This window comes from Myxine glutinosa, chromosome 13 (assembly GCF_964187855.1).
Source record: "Myxine glutinosa chromosome 13, kmMyxGlut1.1, whole genome shotgun sequence".
Classification (NCBI taxonomy): domain Eukaryota; kingdom Metazoa; phylum Chordata; class Myxini; order Myxiniformes; family Myxinidae; genus Myxine; species Myxine glutinosa.
In genome coordinates, this window is record NC_136273.1 from 7,979,084 (window position 1) to 7,996,693 (window position 17,610).

The 17,610-nt window shown below is 48.0% G+C and overlaps 1 protein-coding gene across 3 annotated transcripts in view; it reads right to left on the reverse strand.

The window, feature by feature from the left end:
* Positions 1 to 415: 415 nt before the first annotated feature.
* Positions 416 to 17,610, reverse strand: part of LOC137438554 (R-spondin-2) — a 39,549-nt gene continuing 22,354 nt past the window's right edge. For all 3 annotated transcript variants that reach the window (XM_078766979.1, XM_078766978.1, XM_078766977.1), the window contains 3 exons: positions 15,088 to 15,237; positions 2,067 to 2,255; positions 416 to 1,659 (listed from right to left, as the gene is read on the reverse strand). In XM_078766979.1, the coding sequence (XP_078623105.1) occupies positions 1,517 to 1,659; positions 2,067 to 2,255; positions 15,088 to 15,237 (482 nt within the window). In that variant the 3' untranslated portion in view covers positions 416 to 1,516. The remainder of the gene's footprint in view (positions 1,660 to 2,066; positions 2,256 to 15,087; positions 15,238 to 17,610) is intronic.

Genomic DNA, 17,610 nt, shown 5'->3' on the forward strand with positions numbered 1-17,610 from the left:
ATCCGATTTGCATGAAATCAGCACCAAACTGTTCACTGTTCTGTTCCCTACACTCCCATGCCAAGTACAGAACAGTAGCTGCGGCGAAGGTATGCGCTCTACCGAGTGCCCGTTCTAGTTTGGTATTGGAATGAAAGTGAACAACCAGTTAATAATAAAGTCATGACCTTTTGTAAAACCTGTTTCCGATCATTGGAGTCTTGTCTCCCCCACCATTTCCCCTACACTTGTGTATCCATCTTTTCCACCCCCTGCATCCTTTCCTGGTCCCCATTGTCTAACTCTCCCTCAATATTGTCCTGCAACTCTTCTGTTTGTGTTTCTCTGCTCTCCCTCGTTACATCCTGATCCGCCCAGTGTACTCGCTCTTCCACGAGCCTCAACTCTGTGTACAAAGAGAGAAAAGAGAGGAAAGTTTCGTTGCATATTCTTTAATAAGTGTAAGCCATCATTGCATCGTGTTTAAACAATATACACCACCCAGCATGTAGAAAATTTAAATAACTTATTCCTAATCAAAGGTAACAGAGAATATTTGGAAGACTTAACAGATTTACACTTGCAAAAGCTCTCAGCACATCAAACTCGTTCATAGAAAAGTGTATTTTGATGCTTGGAGTCCCAAACATTAAAAAAAAAAAAACAGTTATTCGTTCCCAATGTCACGTGACTACGGTGAAAGACCGTTTAAGCATTATACCTGTCCTTTTTCTGCACAAGTGAGTCGAAACCCTTCTGCGCAAAACCAATACAAAAATTAACGTGTTCATCAAAAAGGAAAATGTTACCATCTTGGGATGTGAGGGGGGGGGGGGGGGGGCAACAACCAAAAAAACAAAAACAAAACTAAAACATTCCCATATGTTATTTCAGTATTAAAAATATATATTTAGCTTGTATGTGAATCAAGAAAATGTGGATTATTGTCCTCTTTTGTGTTTTTTTTCACAAGAAAATGTGTAATGCTTCACTCTGTACAAATGATTAATGGGATGCAACTTAGGCTGCATTTCCGCAAGACAGGAATCCGTGACAAAGGGAATGAATCGTCTCTCAAAGTTCATTCACTCATTCCTGCCAACAGCTGGAGTACAGCCTGTTGTCTCGGGTTGTCACTGGAGCTATTCACACTAGTGAAGTGCTTTGTGAGATCACCGGGCCTGTGCACTGCAAAAACGCTGAGCCTTTGCAGTGTTACCTCGCCACCACAGTCTCTTTATGGACCACAATGTGGTTAAAGAAAATATATTTATATACATATATATTCCATTCCGCGCCACTGCAGAAAACTATATCCTTGGCCTAAAGTGAAGATAAACTGAACTCTGGCTAGAAGAAGACTTATTTTGCCCAAACATTCAGCAAATTCCATGACTGATCATTTTGTGCGAGTGCAGCACTCTTCGAAGTGATGTCCGTCCACCGAGTGGGGTTTGCGTTGCAGCGGTACATGGTGTAGGCCGAGCACCGAACAAGTTCCGTGAGAAAACGTAGCTACCTCTGACGAAAGACTCGATCACGAGGTGCGGATGCGTGAGGGTTGTCTCCGCTTCTTTCCCTTTCGGCCACGACCCCTGCCCTTTGACCTGGTCCGACCTCTGTGTCGGCCTCTTCTCCGCTGCTTCTTTGTTCTTCCCTTCCTTTTATGTTTACTGTCACCTACAAGGCACATCAAGAAAACTTTCATTTCCAAAAAAAGTTGCAAGAAAGACCAAGATTTGGGAGAAAACAGTAGCCCAAGCATGAGGAACCCAAACTGGCAGGATATGGGTTTAAATCGAGCTGAAAACTGCAGCAATAACAATTCCGATTCTACAATTCTTGAAATTGGGATGACCCAGAAGAAAGAATGAACCAAAAACCCAGACACGAATGATCTGCCACGTGTGGCCTACGCCTGATGCTCATCCACACTGTGGTTGACCGATGCCTTCACAGCAACTTTAGAAAGCACCAAAACTAGCAAGAAGACACTATCACCCACATAAACAAATAATTAAATAAAAACTCAGCACAAGTAAAAGGGCAAATATCGAGGCATTACTTGCGAAGGCCACAGCACATACCTTTTTGGCAGTCTCGTTTTAGCATTCGACATCGACGGCTTTCTCGCAGTGATGGACAAGGTCTGCCACTCTGCGATTCCGGGTGTTCCACCAGACGCCACCGAGTCTCAAAACCCCATTTGTAACCGCAGGTGCTTCCCAACCTGGAGCAGGAGCTCCATGACCCCCACGATCCCACCACACAATTCGCTGTCAAGATGCAGTGAGGGTTAGAGTGTACAATATGGTTCCTTTGTTGAAATGATAATTATAATCTATTACTAAAAGGAGAAGCATCCGTGTGTCCATGACATTTTATTCTAAAAAGTTCCTGCTGCAGAAGCTGATAATAATCGATTTATATGTTTGGAAGCTAATTGATTTACTTGGAACAAAAATCAGGGTCCATTTAATCGTAAAGATGGATGTTTTAAAATTCTTCTTTACAGATTGAAGGAGAACGGGACCTTGATTTAGCAGTTTCAGTGGTTACCTTGATTAATGTACAACAGCAGGAACTCTTCAGGATAAGGAAGGAGCACACACTATATATAAAAAATAAATAAATATATATATATACAATAGAAAACTAGAATGTCACTCGATACAGCACGTAATCTCGCCTCACACGCTAATTCTTAACAAAAATACCATGGTTAACTGAACGCGCTACTATTATGGCCCATATACCTGTATCACGCATGCACTCTGTTATGTCACATACAATTCCATTATCCGTAGCTATTGATTAGGATATTGAACAACCACTTTTGCACCTATTAAGGCTAAATGACATCAATAAAGATCAATTGGAATAATAATAACAAAAAACTACATTCCCATGCATGGCAAGTCGATCATATCTGTAAAGTTTCACATTGATCTGTTAAGCGGTTCTGGAGAAGATGTTTTTTACGTTGTTTTCAATGTAATATGGCTACTAGACCACGCTACTGATGACAAGTTTAATTCTTCACTTGTATCGGGTCGTAGATCATACACGATTTGATTTTTCTGATAAGGATTTCGATTCAATCAATTATGGATGGAATACCACTTCACTGATGGTGTCATCGTCATCACCTTATATACCCAATCGGGAGTTGATGACATGCCAAATTTACAAAAAAATTAAAAAAAATTAAAATTACATCGAGTGGTTTTGGAGAAGTCGATTTCTTCTTATTTTATTCCAATATGGCTGCCATACCATGTGACCTGTGATGTCAGAGTTATCAAGAAAATATTCTCCATGGGGAATCCTTCCGATGTTTAAAGTTTCGCATTGATTGGACAAGCAGTTGCAGACAAATTAAACTAACATAAACATACACATGTAGATAAATCCACACCAACATGGATACACGGAGGTGGATACTTTGAGACATGGGAGGGCTCCATTCCACCTTCTGAAACCCGCATATGGAGATGACAACATACACACACACGTAACCACTTCGGGGCGACAATAAATACAAGTACAGGGAAGGAACAAACCACCACAGCCACTCGTCTGCAGGAGCAGCAGCAGCAGCAGCAGCAGCAGCAACTACGTGTTATAAAAGATCCTTTTCACGTTTCACTCCATTTTACATCCGCATTGGGATTCACAAAGACACATGCAATACGTTTGTGTTGTACAACATGCTGTGTTTTGATTACACCCATCAACGGAGCGATGAATAGGCATGTCCCCTTCCAATCAACACTCGACCCAAACAAAGCCAATGGAAATCTGACAAAACAAACCCAGGCGGTGTATAATCAGCAGAGGATTTCAGGCCTGATGTCGTAGGCCCACCAGAAAACCAAGACAGCAGCCATATTATTTTGGATGGGTGCTATGGTGGGTGGAGTCCAGCAACTGTCTGACCAATGAATGGGTGCACCTTTCAAAAATCGACCCCCAACATGAACCACTACAAAAAACACCAACAACCACGTGGAGCTCTTGTAGGCCTGCGCCAAAACACAGGTAACCGAAAAACCCCGTAAAACAAGATCGCCTTTTAAAAGAGCAGATCAAGGTGATCTCCGACTCGGAGTGGAGCGAGCACATAAATCCCATGCTGGAATGCTGGACAAGGACATTGGGAGAGATCTTTTGAATTATCAACGTATTAGTGACAATGGATAAATAAACAGTATACGGGATTTGATGCCAAGTGCTCAGATTGGAATGCCAGTTAAACAGGACAAACAATAAAATAAATCATTAATTAACAAGAAGAAGATTAGAGTTGGCTTCATGTTTTCTGCTGATGCTGAACATGATAATCGGAATTTTTTACCGTAATTCCAAGACTGGGTTAATAACAGACTAAAGCTCCGAGTCAATTAATTTATCAAATTTGCATTCATTACATCACATTACATCCCTTCCTTTCGTCAGAATCCATAAGAGCTTCAGCATAAATTTGTTCAACATTTCATTTAGTTAATTTATATCTTCAAGATGAAAATATATGTTTAAAATTAAAAGGTGACAATAATAAGCAGGTTAAACATGAACTGCTGCTTGAACTGCCTTCTTTAGTCTGCAGCACTTCTAATAGCTGAGGGTGAAGTCGTAGCAAGTCAAATCATTGGCTGAGGGTGAGGATGTGCTGCTAATGCAGGGCCCCCTGCAGGTTAGAGCAAGAATTAATAATAATAATAATTCATTTATTTTGTATAGCGCTTTTCAAGAAGCCCAAAGGCGCTTTGACAGAGTGCAAAACATAATGCATAACAAAACATGAAAACAACAATTGCAAAAAGACAAGAATCAATAGGGAAATATTTAAAGCAAAAGGAGGGAGAAGGAGAAGTGATAGTCAGGGGTTAAATGCTGTGGGTTGAATGTTGAATGCAGTTTGTTGAGGATTGCGGAGTTGTTGAGGATGCCAGCAACAGCTTGCACTCTTCACAGAGAACACGTTGGATCTTTAAGGTTCAACTAATGCTGGCAGGTGGGACACCCAGGTTAACGTCCGTCCGAGGGACGCTACACACATCGATGCCTCGCCCTGCATGCGAGACACCGGGATGACAGTTTACAGCTTGGTCGGGATTCAAACCCAGGCTAGATAGCTCAGAGGCGAGTGTGTGCACAACTAGGCCACCCTGCCAGTGCAACCACTTTTGCTGACAATGGAGATAAATATTTCTGACAAGTTTTAGTTGCACCGTGGTGCCAAGCCACAAGAGGGCGGTGGCACACCATCTCTGGCTGACAATCACCACCAAATGTATCAGGCTGGGTTCAGATAGAGTAATCCCAGGGGAGCAGGGGAGGCAGCGGGACCTAAACCTTCCAGGAGACAGAAGGCCATTCCATGTATAATGTTTCTCCTGTAACCTTAATCCTTCGCATCTAAAAGGTTTGAGAACAGAATAAACGCAAGCCAGATGTAAATGTATCCAGAGAAACAGCTTCCAGTAAGTGTTAGTTGGCAAACTAGGTGAACACAGGACTATTTACATTCAGAAGTGATGATGAAAGATGGAAACATTTATATTACCTAAAATAATAACAATAAAATGTTTTGGAAAGCCAAAGATATATATATATATATATACACTGAACAGCAATAGAAACGTCACTTCATAAAAATAATTCCTGAACATTTCCCATACAAATATCAATGCATTTCGTTTAGATATCTCGTTATTTACATTCGTCTGAATCTAAATTTAATCCTAACTACCGACAGTGGTGCACACGTGGATAAAAACAGGTCACCAAAACGCAGGCAAAAAAACGACCATGGTACCAAGTCGTGCATGACTCCCATGGAAATCAAAATGCACGTGCGTCTCCTTGTGACTTCCCCTATAAAATGCACCCCAGAACGTGTGTTCATCATTCGTGTTTCGATGCCAGCGCCATGCCCAGACTTACGAGGATTCAGAGACCAGGCTATTGGAAGATTGCATGATGGACAGACTGCACGAATGGTTCCCAATGCTTTCCATGTCAACGTGAGAACCATCTACAGGTTACAGGAACGATACCAGGCCACCAACAGCACCGATGACCGCCCACGCAGTGGCAGACCGAGGGTAACAACACCACGACAGGATCGACAGATTGTGCGTCATCGCATCCAAGATCGCTTTACCAGGGCTACAGAAACTGCAAGACAAACAGTTGGAAACCACCAGAGACACATTAGTGGTGATACAGTCCGTCGACGTTTGAACAGGGATGTCCGTTGTCACAGGCCGTATCGTGGCCCCATTCTTACAGCTCGACACTGCCGTGACCGACTACAGTGGGCCACACAACATCAAAATTGGCGTTACCAGCAGCGGAGAACCGTTCTTTTCTCAGACGAAAGCCGATACTGAGTTTCCATGGCAGATGGCAGAGTGAGAGTTTGGCGTAGATGTGGGGAACGCTACTCAGATGACCGTGTGATGGAAAGAGACTCGTGGGGTGGTCCAAACATCATGGTATGGGGTGCTATTGCTCTCAATCACAAAGTCGGTCCTGTGGTGTTCCAGAATATTGGTCCAGGAAGAGGCAATGGTGTCACAGCTGCTCGCTACATCGATCAAGTCCTCAGACCTCACGTTGTGCCACATTTTGGACGTCACGGAAATCATGTCTTCCAGCAGGACAACGCCCGTGCCCACACTGCCAGAGCAACAAGAGACTTCCTGCAACAGAATGGCATCCAAACCATGCACTGGCCTGCGCCCAGGCCCGATTTAAACCTGATAGAGCACTTGTGGGACGAGGTTCAAAGAAGACTGAATGACGTTCGACCAAGGCCGACAACTGCAGCTCAACTCAGTCAGGCGTTTCTCAGAGTGTGAGCCCAAGTGACAAATGTCTTCATCAACCGATTAATCCACTCAATGTACAGACGATGTATGGCTGTCATCAACGCTCATGGGGGTCACACAATATACTGATTTTGACCTCCCTTGTTCTCACCTGGTCTTGTGTTTTTCTTATTCAGAACATTGCACATTATTGTTTGAACTGTGGTGACCATACCTGTAATGTTTCATGTTGATCCTAAATCTCAATTCGTGTTGATCATGACTTGAAAATAAAGACTCCAAAATATTGATTCTGACTGACGTTTCTTTTGCTGTTCAGTATATATACACACACCTTTACAAAAAATTTTTTTTTGAGCAATTCATTTATTTGTTATAAATTAATAAACGTTATATTATTATTATTATAAATATTATTATTAATAATTATAATTATTATATATTATTATTAATTATATATTATTATAAATTAATTAATTAAATATGTTTAATAAATTAATTTATTCATAAACAATATTCATTATTTTATTTAAAATTTAAGCAATTTATTCATTTTAAGCAATTTCATTTTATATATAGGTATATATAGGTATATATATATATATATATATATATATACACAAAGAATTAAGTTAAGCACCCCCCCCGTTTTTTTACAACCTCGCACATTACAAGTTTGTTGTCCTCAAAACAGTGTAATATACCCATGATATTGCTATATTTTCTGGAGAAGTGATATTATGGTCACATAAAAACATAACAATTATGCCGTTTTCAATATTTTATTCTGAATAATTTAAGGTGAAATTTTTTGGGAATTTTAGGCATATTTTCACCTCAATTTAAGTATGGAGCTATACGTCCATCACGGACAGTGTGGATGACGTTTATGTTTTCTAACGTACAGTCATTGTTCTGAGAAGACCTCTAGCGACCTTTACAGAAAATCACGACCACGTGGATGATAACACGTGCTGCACGAGCGATGGGCGTCACAGATGAGTGCACTCATCTGCATTTCATCAATGGATAATTGCTAATGTCATACCAATCATTATTTGATCTCACATACCTTAGAATATATGCCAATGTATACATATACACAAAGAATATATATTAGGGGGTGCTTACCTTAATTCGTTGTGTAGGGGTGCTTAACTTAATTCTTTGTGTATATATATATATATATATGCCTTTACAAAACTTTTTTTTTTTTTTTTAGGTAACGGAAATGGAAATTAATTAGAACAAATCTATGAAGCAGTTTCTGATAGGGCAGATGATGAAATGGCAGTGGACATAGTAAATCTAGACTTTAAGGTATTTGATAAGGTACCACATAGGAGGTTGTTAGCCAAGGTGAGGGCTTGTGGAGTGCCTGGTCTGGATTGGAAACTGGATTAGTGATGGGAAGCAGAGTGGCTGTGAGTGGGAGGATGTCTACCTGAGGATGTAAGTAGTCGGGTAACTCAGGGATCAGTACTTGGCCCATTATTATTCACAATTTACATCGATGGTTTCCGATAGTGGGGTGAAGTGTAGGATTTCCAAATTTACAGGTGACACAAAGCCTGGAGGTAAGGTACATAGCAGGGAGGGGAGTGATCAGATTCAGGAAAGTATTGATACTTGTGGGTGCTGCGCACACACGACTCAATTGCCAGAGAGGTAGGCCACAACGCGTGTGTATAACAAAGTCTTTATTCCAAAGCTCGTACTGCAGCACTGGGCGGGCTCGAGCTTATGCCAGATGAAGACGTACTTTGCCGTGCGAAGCTCCGGGGCGACGTGGGAAGGCGGGCAACCGTGGTGTGCCGTTGGCACCGGGGCGAACCTCCGGGCGGTCTCCTGAAGGGCGGAGCGCTGTTGCGCCACGGACCAAGGAGCCGTGGATAAATTCACCCGGTACCCGCAGTGGTTGCCCGAAGACCAGCTCCGCCGAGGACGCGCACAGGTCGTCCTTGGGCGCCGTCCTGAGGCCCAGCAGGACCCAGGGGAGTCTGTCGACCCAGCCGCCATCACGGAGGCTGGCCCGGAGCGCGGCCTTCATGGAGCGATGAAAGCGCTCGCCCAAGCCATTGGCCTGGGGGTGGTAGGCCGTGGTGCGGTGTAGTTTCACCCCGAGCCCTTGCGCCACCGCGGCCCAGAGCTCCGAGGTGAACTGGGGGCCGCGGTCGGACGAGATGTCCGAGGGGGCACTGAACCGGGCAACCCAAGTGGCGATAAAGGCTTGCGCCACCTCAGCCGCAGACGTCGCCGCCAATGGGACGGCCTCCGGCCACCGTGTGGTGCGGTTGACCATGGTGAGGAGGTGGGTGAACCCCCTCGAGGGGGGCAGAGGTCCCACCAAGTCGACGTGCACGTGGTCGAACCGACGCTCGGGCACCGCAAATGGGGCCAACGGGGCCTGGATGTGGCGGTGGACCTTTGCGCGCTGGCACGCGAGGCACGTCCTGGCCCAGTCACGGACGTCCTTCCGGAGGCCATGTCAGACGAACTTCGCCGCGACGAGCTTCTGGGATGCCTTCGTGCCCGGGTGGGACAGGCCGTGGATGGCGTCAAAAACGGGGTGCCGCCAGCCAGCGGGCACGATGGGGCGAGGCCGGCCGAGGGAGACGTCGCATAGGAGGGCCGCACCCGCGGCGTCGAACGGCACCTCGGTGACACGGAGGCCCGTGAAGGCGGTCCGCAAGGCCTGGATGCCGGGGTCGGCGGTCTGGTCCTCTGCCATCCGGGCATAGTCGACCCCGAGGTGGACCGCGTGCACGACGGACCGGGAAAGGCAATCCGCCACCGGGTTGTCCTTACCCGCCACGTGACGGATGTCCGTCGTGTACTCGGACACGGCAGAGAGGTGACGCTGCTGCCATGCCGACCATGGCTTGGCGACCTTGGACATCGCGAACACAAGGGGCTTGTGGTCGACGAAAGCAGTGAACGGGCGGCCCTCCAGCAGATGGCGGAAGTGTCGGACCGCCAGGTGGAGCCCGAGCAGCTCACGGTCGAAGGTGCTATAACGGCGTTCGTGCGGGCGAAGCTGCCGGCTAAAAAACGCCAGCGGTTGCCAAGCACCACGCACCCATTGCTCGTGCACCGGTCCCACCGCATAGTCCGACGCGTCGGTGGTGAGGGTGATCGGTGCATCAGGCGCGCCAGCATGGTGGCGTCGGCCAGGGCCAGCTTTGCGCCCACAAACGCCGTGGCCATCGGCTCCGACCAGGCGATGTCACCTTTGCCCGGCTTGCCACGGAGGGCCTCGTGCAAGGGGCGGAGGAGCTGGGCGATGTGGGGCACGAAGCGGTGGTAAAAATTACCATGCCCAGGAACTCCTGGATCCCCTTGATCGTGCGGGGGTGCGGGAAATCCCTGACCGCCTCCACCTTGGCCGGTAAAGGGACGGCCCCATGCCTGGTGATGCGGTGCCCCAAGAAGTCGATGGTGGCGACACCGAAACGGCACTTGGCGGGGTTGATGATTAGGCCATGCTCGCCCAGGCATTCGAAAAGCGTGCGGAGGTGGAGCAGGTGCTCCTCCTGGGACGCGCTCGCGACTGGGATGTCGTCCAGGTCGACAAACAGGAAAGGTAAGTCGCGCAAGACGCTGTCCATAAGCCGCTGGAACGCCTGGGCCGCATTCTTCAACCCGAAAGGCATTCTTAGGAACTCGAAGAGGCCGAAAGGGGTGATTACGGCCATCTTCGGGACGTCGTCCGGTTGGACGGGGACCTGGTGGTAGCCCCGGATGAGGTCCACCTTAGAAAACACGGTCGTGTTTGCCAACCGGGCGGAAAAGTCCTGAATATGTGGGACCGGGTAGCGGTCGGGGGTGGTGGCATCATTGAGCCGACGGTTGTCCCCGCACGGCCGCCATCCCCCGCTGGGCTTCGGCACAATGTGCAGAGAAGCCCAAGCGCTGTTGGAGCGCCGTACGATCCCCAGCCGCTCCAGCGTGGCGAACTCCGCTTTCGCCACGGCGAGCTTCGTGGGCTCGAGTCGGCGTGCCCGGGCATAGACTGGTGGCCCGATCGTGGGGATATGGTGCTCCACCCCATGTTTAACGGCCACCGCTGAGAAGGTGGGCCGCGTGAGGGCCGGGAAACTGGTGAGGAGGCGGGTAAAGTCGTCCGCTGCCGGAAGCGTGCAAACTAAACTCGCCAGGACGGAACCTTCCAGCAAGCCGCTCGGTGAGCCGCTCAACGAGCCGCTCAGCTAACAAGCGAGCGACCTAAAGGTTTCGGCCTGGACGAGCCGTCTGCGCTTCACTTCGACCAACAACCCATTCGCACATAGGAAGTCCGCACCAAGCAGTGCCATTGGCATGCTGGTGGTCACGAACGACCATTGAAAGCGCTGCCCTCCGAACCGCAGAGAGAGGCAACGCTTCCCGAATGTGCAGATGGGTGTACCGTTGCGGCAAGCAAAGCGGGGCCCCGGCCCGCAGTTTGCTTGTCGGACGTGGAGACGGGGAGGACGCTTACCTGCGCTCCTGTATCGCAAAGGAAACGGCGCCCGGACAAGGTGTCAGTGATGAAAAGGAGGCTGCCGGAATGGCCGACGCTCTTGGCCGCAAGTGAGCGCCGGTCGTTTCCCGACCCGTAAAAAGAGCAAGGCGGGCGACACGTTTTAGCCTGGCGGCTGAACCTGGCATGGTAGTAGCACCAGGTTTGCGGCGGTAACGGCCGCGGCGGCTGTGCCGGCGGTAGTGGATGGGGCGTAGTAGCGGCCACGAGGGAAGTCGGGAGCGCTGGAGCCTCCGCGCCGGGATCCACTACGGCAGCACCGTACACCGACCGCGTGTCATAGGCCGCGAAATACTTGTCGGCCTCTACAGCCAGGGCGCGGGGTTCCTTTATTTTGGAACCGGCCAGCGCGAGGCGTACCCGTGCAGGTAGCTGGCGTAGGAAAAGCACCCGGAATAAGAAATCCGGGGGCTGGTCTCCGAGCAGGGATAGCATGGCATCCATCCGGACGGATGGTCGTGTGTCGCCGAGGGCGGGAAGGTCCAGGAGGCGGTTGGCCCGTTCGATCTCCGTGAGGCGGAACGTGGCGATGGAGACGTTTGAGCGCCTCGTACTTGTTGTCGCCCGGCGGGCGCCGAAGGATGGACACGACTCGGGCGGCAGTGCCGGGCCCGAGGGCGGCGACCACGTGGTAGTACCGGGTCTCGTCCGCCGTTATGCCTCGGAGGTGGAATTGAGCTTCGGCTTGCAAAAACCAAATGTCGGCGTGCGCTTCCCAAAACTCGGGGAGTTTGACTGCGACAGCGTTGGTAGCCATGGCGCGTTCGGTGGTCAGCAACGGCTGAACCAATCGGGGTCACCAGTGTGGGTGCTGCGCACACACACCACTCGATTGCCAGAGGTATGCCACAACGCGTTTGTATAACAAAGAGTCTTTATTCCAAAGCTCGTACTGCAGCACTGGGCGGGCTCGAGCCGAGAGCCCGCATATATGTGCCGAAACCACGCCTAGTCCCCGGGCGTGGCCGATCGGTCGAAGGGCGGGGCATGTGCCTTCGATCCCCGCCTGGGCGCTCCCGCCACCCACTGGTGCACGGAATTATTGCCCCATTGTGCCCGCCACACTTGCATAGATTGGGTAAAAAAAATTGGAAGATGTAATTTAACCTGAAAAAATGCAATGAATGCATAATAATAATGGTAATATAGATTACTGTGATGTGGAGGATAATAGGGGTTGAAGGTGGTAAGCAGACAGCAGTGCCAGGAAGGCATAGGTAGAGCTAATAGCGGTGTCAGCTTATATTCAGCGAAGGATAACTTATAAATCAAAATAGGGTAACGTTATTTCTGTACAGGAATTACTGAGGCTGCTTCTGGAATATTGTGTTCGGATTTTGGTCTCCACATCGGAAGAAGGACACAGCTGGCAGAGAGAACCTTCACTACTTTATTTTTTAAAATTCGCTTCCTAATTACAATGAATGGATAAAGTTAATCCATCGTCGGACGTGACTCACGTGATACACCAGAGGTTTAACAGTATCAAGGAGAGCAATGTGCTGAAAATCAACAAAGTCCAAAACCACAAAATTAGCACAAGATCAGGGTTTGTTCTTTTCACACCATAGACAAGTCAGGTGGCCTCAACTGTTCCCATATGCCTTTGCACCTCCTTTCTTCTCAGCCATCTGTCCCTCCCGACACAAAGTAGATTACTTACATCCTTCATCTCACGCACCGTTTGTCAACATCAAGACAAAGATTTCTGTTCACTTCCACTGATCTTTTGTCCTATCTCCAACTTCTTAAAAATAAACAAACACCTTACAGGACCAAAGGAAGAGGCATGCAAAGGATCCCAATACATTGCATTTTGTTTTTGTCATTTGAAGATGGAGGAAAATTTGAGTCTAAATCTGCATCCTTTCAGAATAGAAAATATAAATGGCCGTGTTATACAGGAGGCCAAAACTTTAATTTTCTTTATATTGGTTTATGGAAAAGTAGTTTTCATTCATTTTTTAACTGAAGATATGGAATTTTCCTCGATTCACACATTTTCGGGAAGATTTAACGTTATCATGATCAATTCATTCTTGTTATCCTCAAACTCAACATTTAAGGCAAAAACCAGAGCCTACCATACAACTCAACATGATAGCCGATCTCAACGAATTGTTACAATAAATGTCTGTTACAGAAATTAATTGTTACTAACTAACAACTAAAGCCCCGCCACCGGATGAAAGCCCCGCCACCGGATGAAAGCCCCGCCACCGGATGAAAGCCCCGCCACCGGATGAAAGCCCCGCCACCGGATGAAAGCCCCGCCACCGGATGAAAGCCCCGCCACCGGATGAAAGCCCCGCCACCGGATGAAAGCCCCGCCACCGGATGAAAGCCCCGCCACCGGATGAAAGCCCCGCCACCGGATGAAAGCCCCGCCACCGGATGAAAGCCCCGCCACCGGATGAAAGCCCCGCCACCGGATGAAAGCCCCGCCACCGGATGAAAGCCCCGCCACCGGATGAAAGCCCCGCCACCGGATGAAAGCCCCGCCACCGGATGAAAGCCCCGCCACCGGATGAAAGCCCCGCCACCGGATGAAAGCCCCGCCACCGGATGAAAGCCCCGCCACCGGATGAAAGCCCCGCCACCGGATGAAAGCCCCGCCACCGGATGAAAGCCCCGCCACCGGATGAAAGCCCCGCCACCGGATGAAAGCCCCGCCACCGGATGAAAGCCCCGCCACCGGATGAAAGCCCCGCCACCGGATGAAAGCCCCGCCACCGGATGAAAGCCCCGCCACCGGATGAAAGCCCCGCCACCGGATGAAAGCCCCGCCACCGGATGAAAGCCCCGCCACCGGATGAAAGCCCCGCCACCGGATGAAAGCCCCGCCACCGGATGAAAGCCCCGCCACCGGATGAAAGCCCCGCCACCGGATGAAAGCCCCGCCACCGGATGAAAGCCCCGCCACCGGATGAAAGCCCCGCCACCGGATGAAAGCCCCGCCACCGGATGAAAGCCCCGCCACCGGATGAAAGCCCCGCCACCGGATGAAAGCCCCGCCACCGGATGAAAGCCCCGCCACCGGATGAAAGCCCCGCCACCGGATGAAAGCCCCGCCACCGGATGAAAGCCCCGCCACCGGATGAAAGCCCCGCCACCGGATGAAAGCCCCGCCACCGGATGAAAGCCCCGCCACCGGATGAAAGCCCCGCCACCGGATGAAAGCCCCGCCACCGGATGAAAGCCCCGCCACCGGATGAAAACCCCGCCACCGGATAAAAGCCCCGCCACCGGATAAAAGCCCCGCCACAGGATAAAAGCCCCGCCACAGGATAAAAGCCCCGCCACCGGATAAAAGCCCCGCCACCGGATAAAAGCCCCGCCACCGGATAAAAGCCCCGCCACCGGATAAAAGCCCCGCCACTAAATGGCTGCATTGGTCCGAAGTCACTTCCTGCATGGTATTGCGTCAGTCTGCATGTAACGTTAGTGACAGCTCTTTCACAAGACTTATAAACTGTGGATAAGACAAAAAAAACTCCATGTCAGGTTGAGCAAGAAGTTACAAGCTAACTTGAGGTCCAATTTGTCATTACTCAAGAAAACCTCCTCCATGGGCCACGTTTATTTTAAAAATAAAAATAAATTTAAAAAAAACATTGACCCGACATCACTTAACAAAACCCAATGTGACGAATTCTGCAACTGAAAAAAGAAGAAAAAAAGAAAAACTGTACACAAACTTTTATAAGTATTGTCATGGTATCGGTGCAGCCCCACGTGACCAAAACTCACCAGGCAGAATGCATTCGCTGGTAGCATTGTGGGGATCAAAGCCACGTGGGCACACGTCAATGCACTTCCCTCTATGCAGCAGGAACCCCGGAAGGCACCGAGTGCAAAAGCTGTTGCTGAAACAACGTTCGCAGCCCTGGAGCTGGCAGCCTGGAAGAGCACAAGTATGCTGGTTATGGAGTAATGCATGCTGGTTATGAGGCTCGTCATTTAAACAGATTTGAATTTCAGAATAAGAGAGAAAGTTCAACAAGAAGAAAAACAAATTCAAAACCGTTTTTAAGAGTCAATCAAAAAAAAAAACCCGAAAAGCTCAATGAAAAGTTGACACCTTTCATGTCACTGGATCTAAACTGAAAATAAATTTAGATATAACCAGATTCCAACAAGCAACTGCTCCGAGTCAGAGATTTCCAAACATCATCATTTACCTGCATGTGAAACTTTTGATCTCCCAACACAAACATCTTCATCATTTACCTGCATGCGAAACTTTTGATCTCCCAACACAAACATCTTCATCATTTACCTGCATGCGAAACTTTTGATCTCCCAACACAAACATCTTCATCATTTACCTGCATGCGAAACTTTTGATCTCCCAACACAAACATCTTCATCATTTACCTGCATGTGAAACTTTTGAACTCCCAACACAAACATCTTCATCATTTACCTGCATGTGAAACTTTTGAACTCCCAACACAAACATCTTCATCATTTACCTGCATGTGAAACTTTTGATCTCCCAACACAAACATCTTCATCATTTACCTGCATGCGAAACTTTTGATCTCCCAACACAAACATCTTCATCATTTACCTGCATGCGAAACTTTTGATCTCCCAACACAAACATCTTCATCATTTACCTGCATGCGAAACTTTTGATCTCCCAACACAAACATCTTCATCATTTACCTGCATGCGAAACTTTTGATCTCCCAACACAAACATCTTCATCATTTACCTGCATGTGAAACTTTTGAACTCCCAACACAAACATCTTCATCATTTACCTGCATGTGAAACTTTTGAACTCCCAACACAAACATCTTCATCATTTACCTGCATGTGAAACTTTTGAACTCCCAACACAAACATCTCACATTTTCCCTTAAGTGTGTCCCCTCTCAACCTTCTTCCAATTTATTCCCTGCCTTTTCCTTTCACAATTCAAACCTTCCACCAAAGCCTCATTTCACACCTGCAACCCACAGGTGGCCATATGGCCCATTGCCCGAACAAATCAAGTGGTTAATCACGTTATTATTTTACCTGATTACTCAGAGCCACATCAAATGAAGTTTTGGTATTACTTTGTTTTTCGGATACCACAGTAGAGCAAAATGATCAGTGTCCTTCACATCATTTGGTGATTATGAATGTTCGTGTTAACACGATTACTTTTATAACCACCTGGCAGCCACCTGGTTTTGTGCAGGAGTGGCTCATGTGGAGGTTATTCCTTTCCACTTTAACCCTAATTAACAGTTCAAGAACATCTTCCTGGTATGTTAACTTTGTCTGCAACATAGACTTATTGTCCCCCGTCGCACCGCGGAGCGAAAGGGGGACTATGGTTTTCCCCTCCATCCGTGTGCGCGTCCGTCCGTCCGTGCGCGGACCGAATTCTAATTTGGTGTGCGGGTGCAACCCACGTCAAAATCCAAGATGGCCACCGACATGTATGTCTGAACCTTGTGAGCGAAATATCTTGAAAAATAAACGAACTACTACCTTCTAATCTGGTGTGTGGGTGTATCTACAAAAGGAAAAACGCTATTGAAAATTGTGTCGCCACGTCAAAATCCAAGATGGCCACCACCATATATATATATATATATATATATGTCTGAACCGTGAGCGGAATATGTTGAAAAATAAGCGAAGTACCAACTTCTAATCTGGTGTGTGGGTGTATCTAGGCACAAGGGAGAACGCTATTGAAAATTGGGTCGCCACGTCAAAATCCAAGATGGCCGCCTTGCGTCTTCCACTTTGTCAACTCACATCACTTCACCGATGGGGGACCTAGGCGTATGGCTTGTAATGTTTGCAGGTGTGATCCCTGATTACCTGGCACGAGGATGTTCGTTATAGCGTATACACAGTCACGGAAGATTCCATCATTGATCTATTTACGTTTGTAATAAACTTAGGAAATTTCGAATCCTCTCTGTTGTCACAATCGTATTTTCATTTTTCCGCTTCCTCATCCTCATCCATCCCGAGGAAACTTCCATCAGCCACCACCTTTACCTCCGCCACTGAATGTGGACGAGGTTGGGTTTTCATTCGTGTCCGGGACCAGGATATCCCAACGTTATGGACGGATTCGGATGAAACTTGGTGGACAGGTTGGGTGTGTGACAAGGCCGAATTGATTCGACTTTGGTGAATATCCGGATCCAGATACTCCAATAGTTTAAAGTGATTCTTCACCATTGAGAGATTGGACCCAAAAACAATATACAGCAGGATAGTTCACAAAGTTGTGAACGAGTTATGACTGAACTTGGT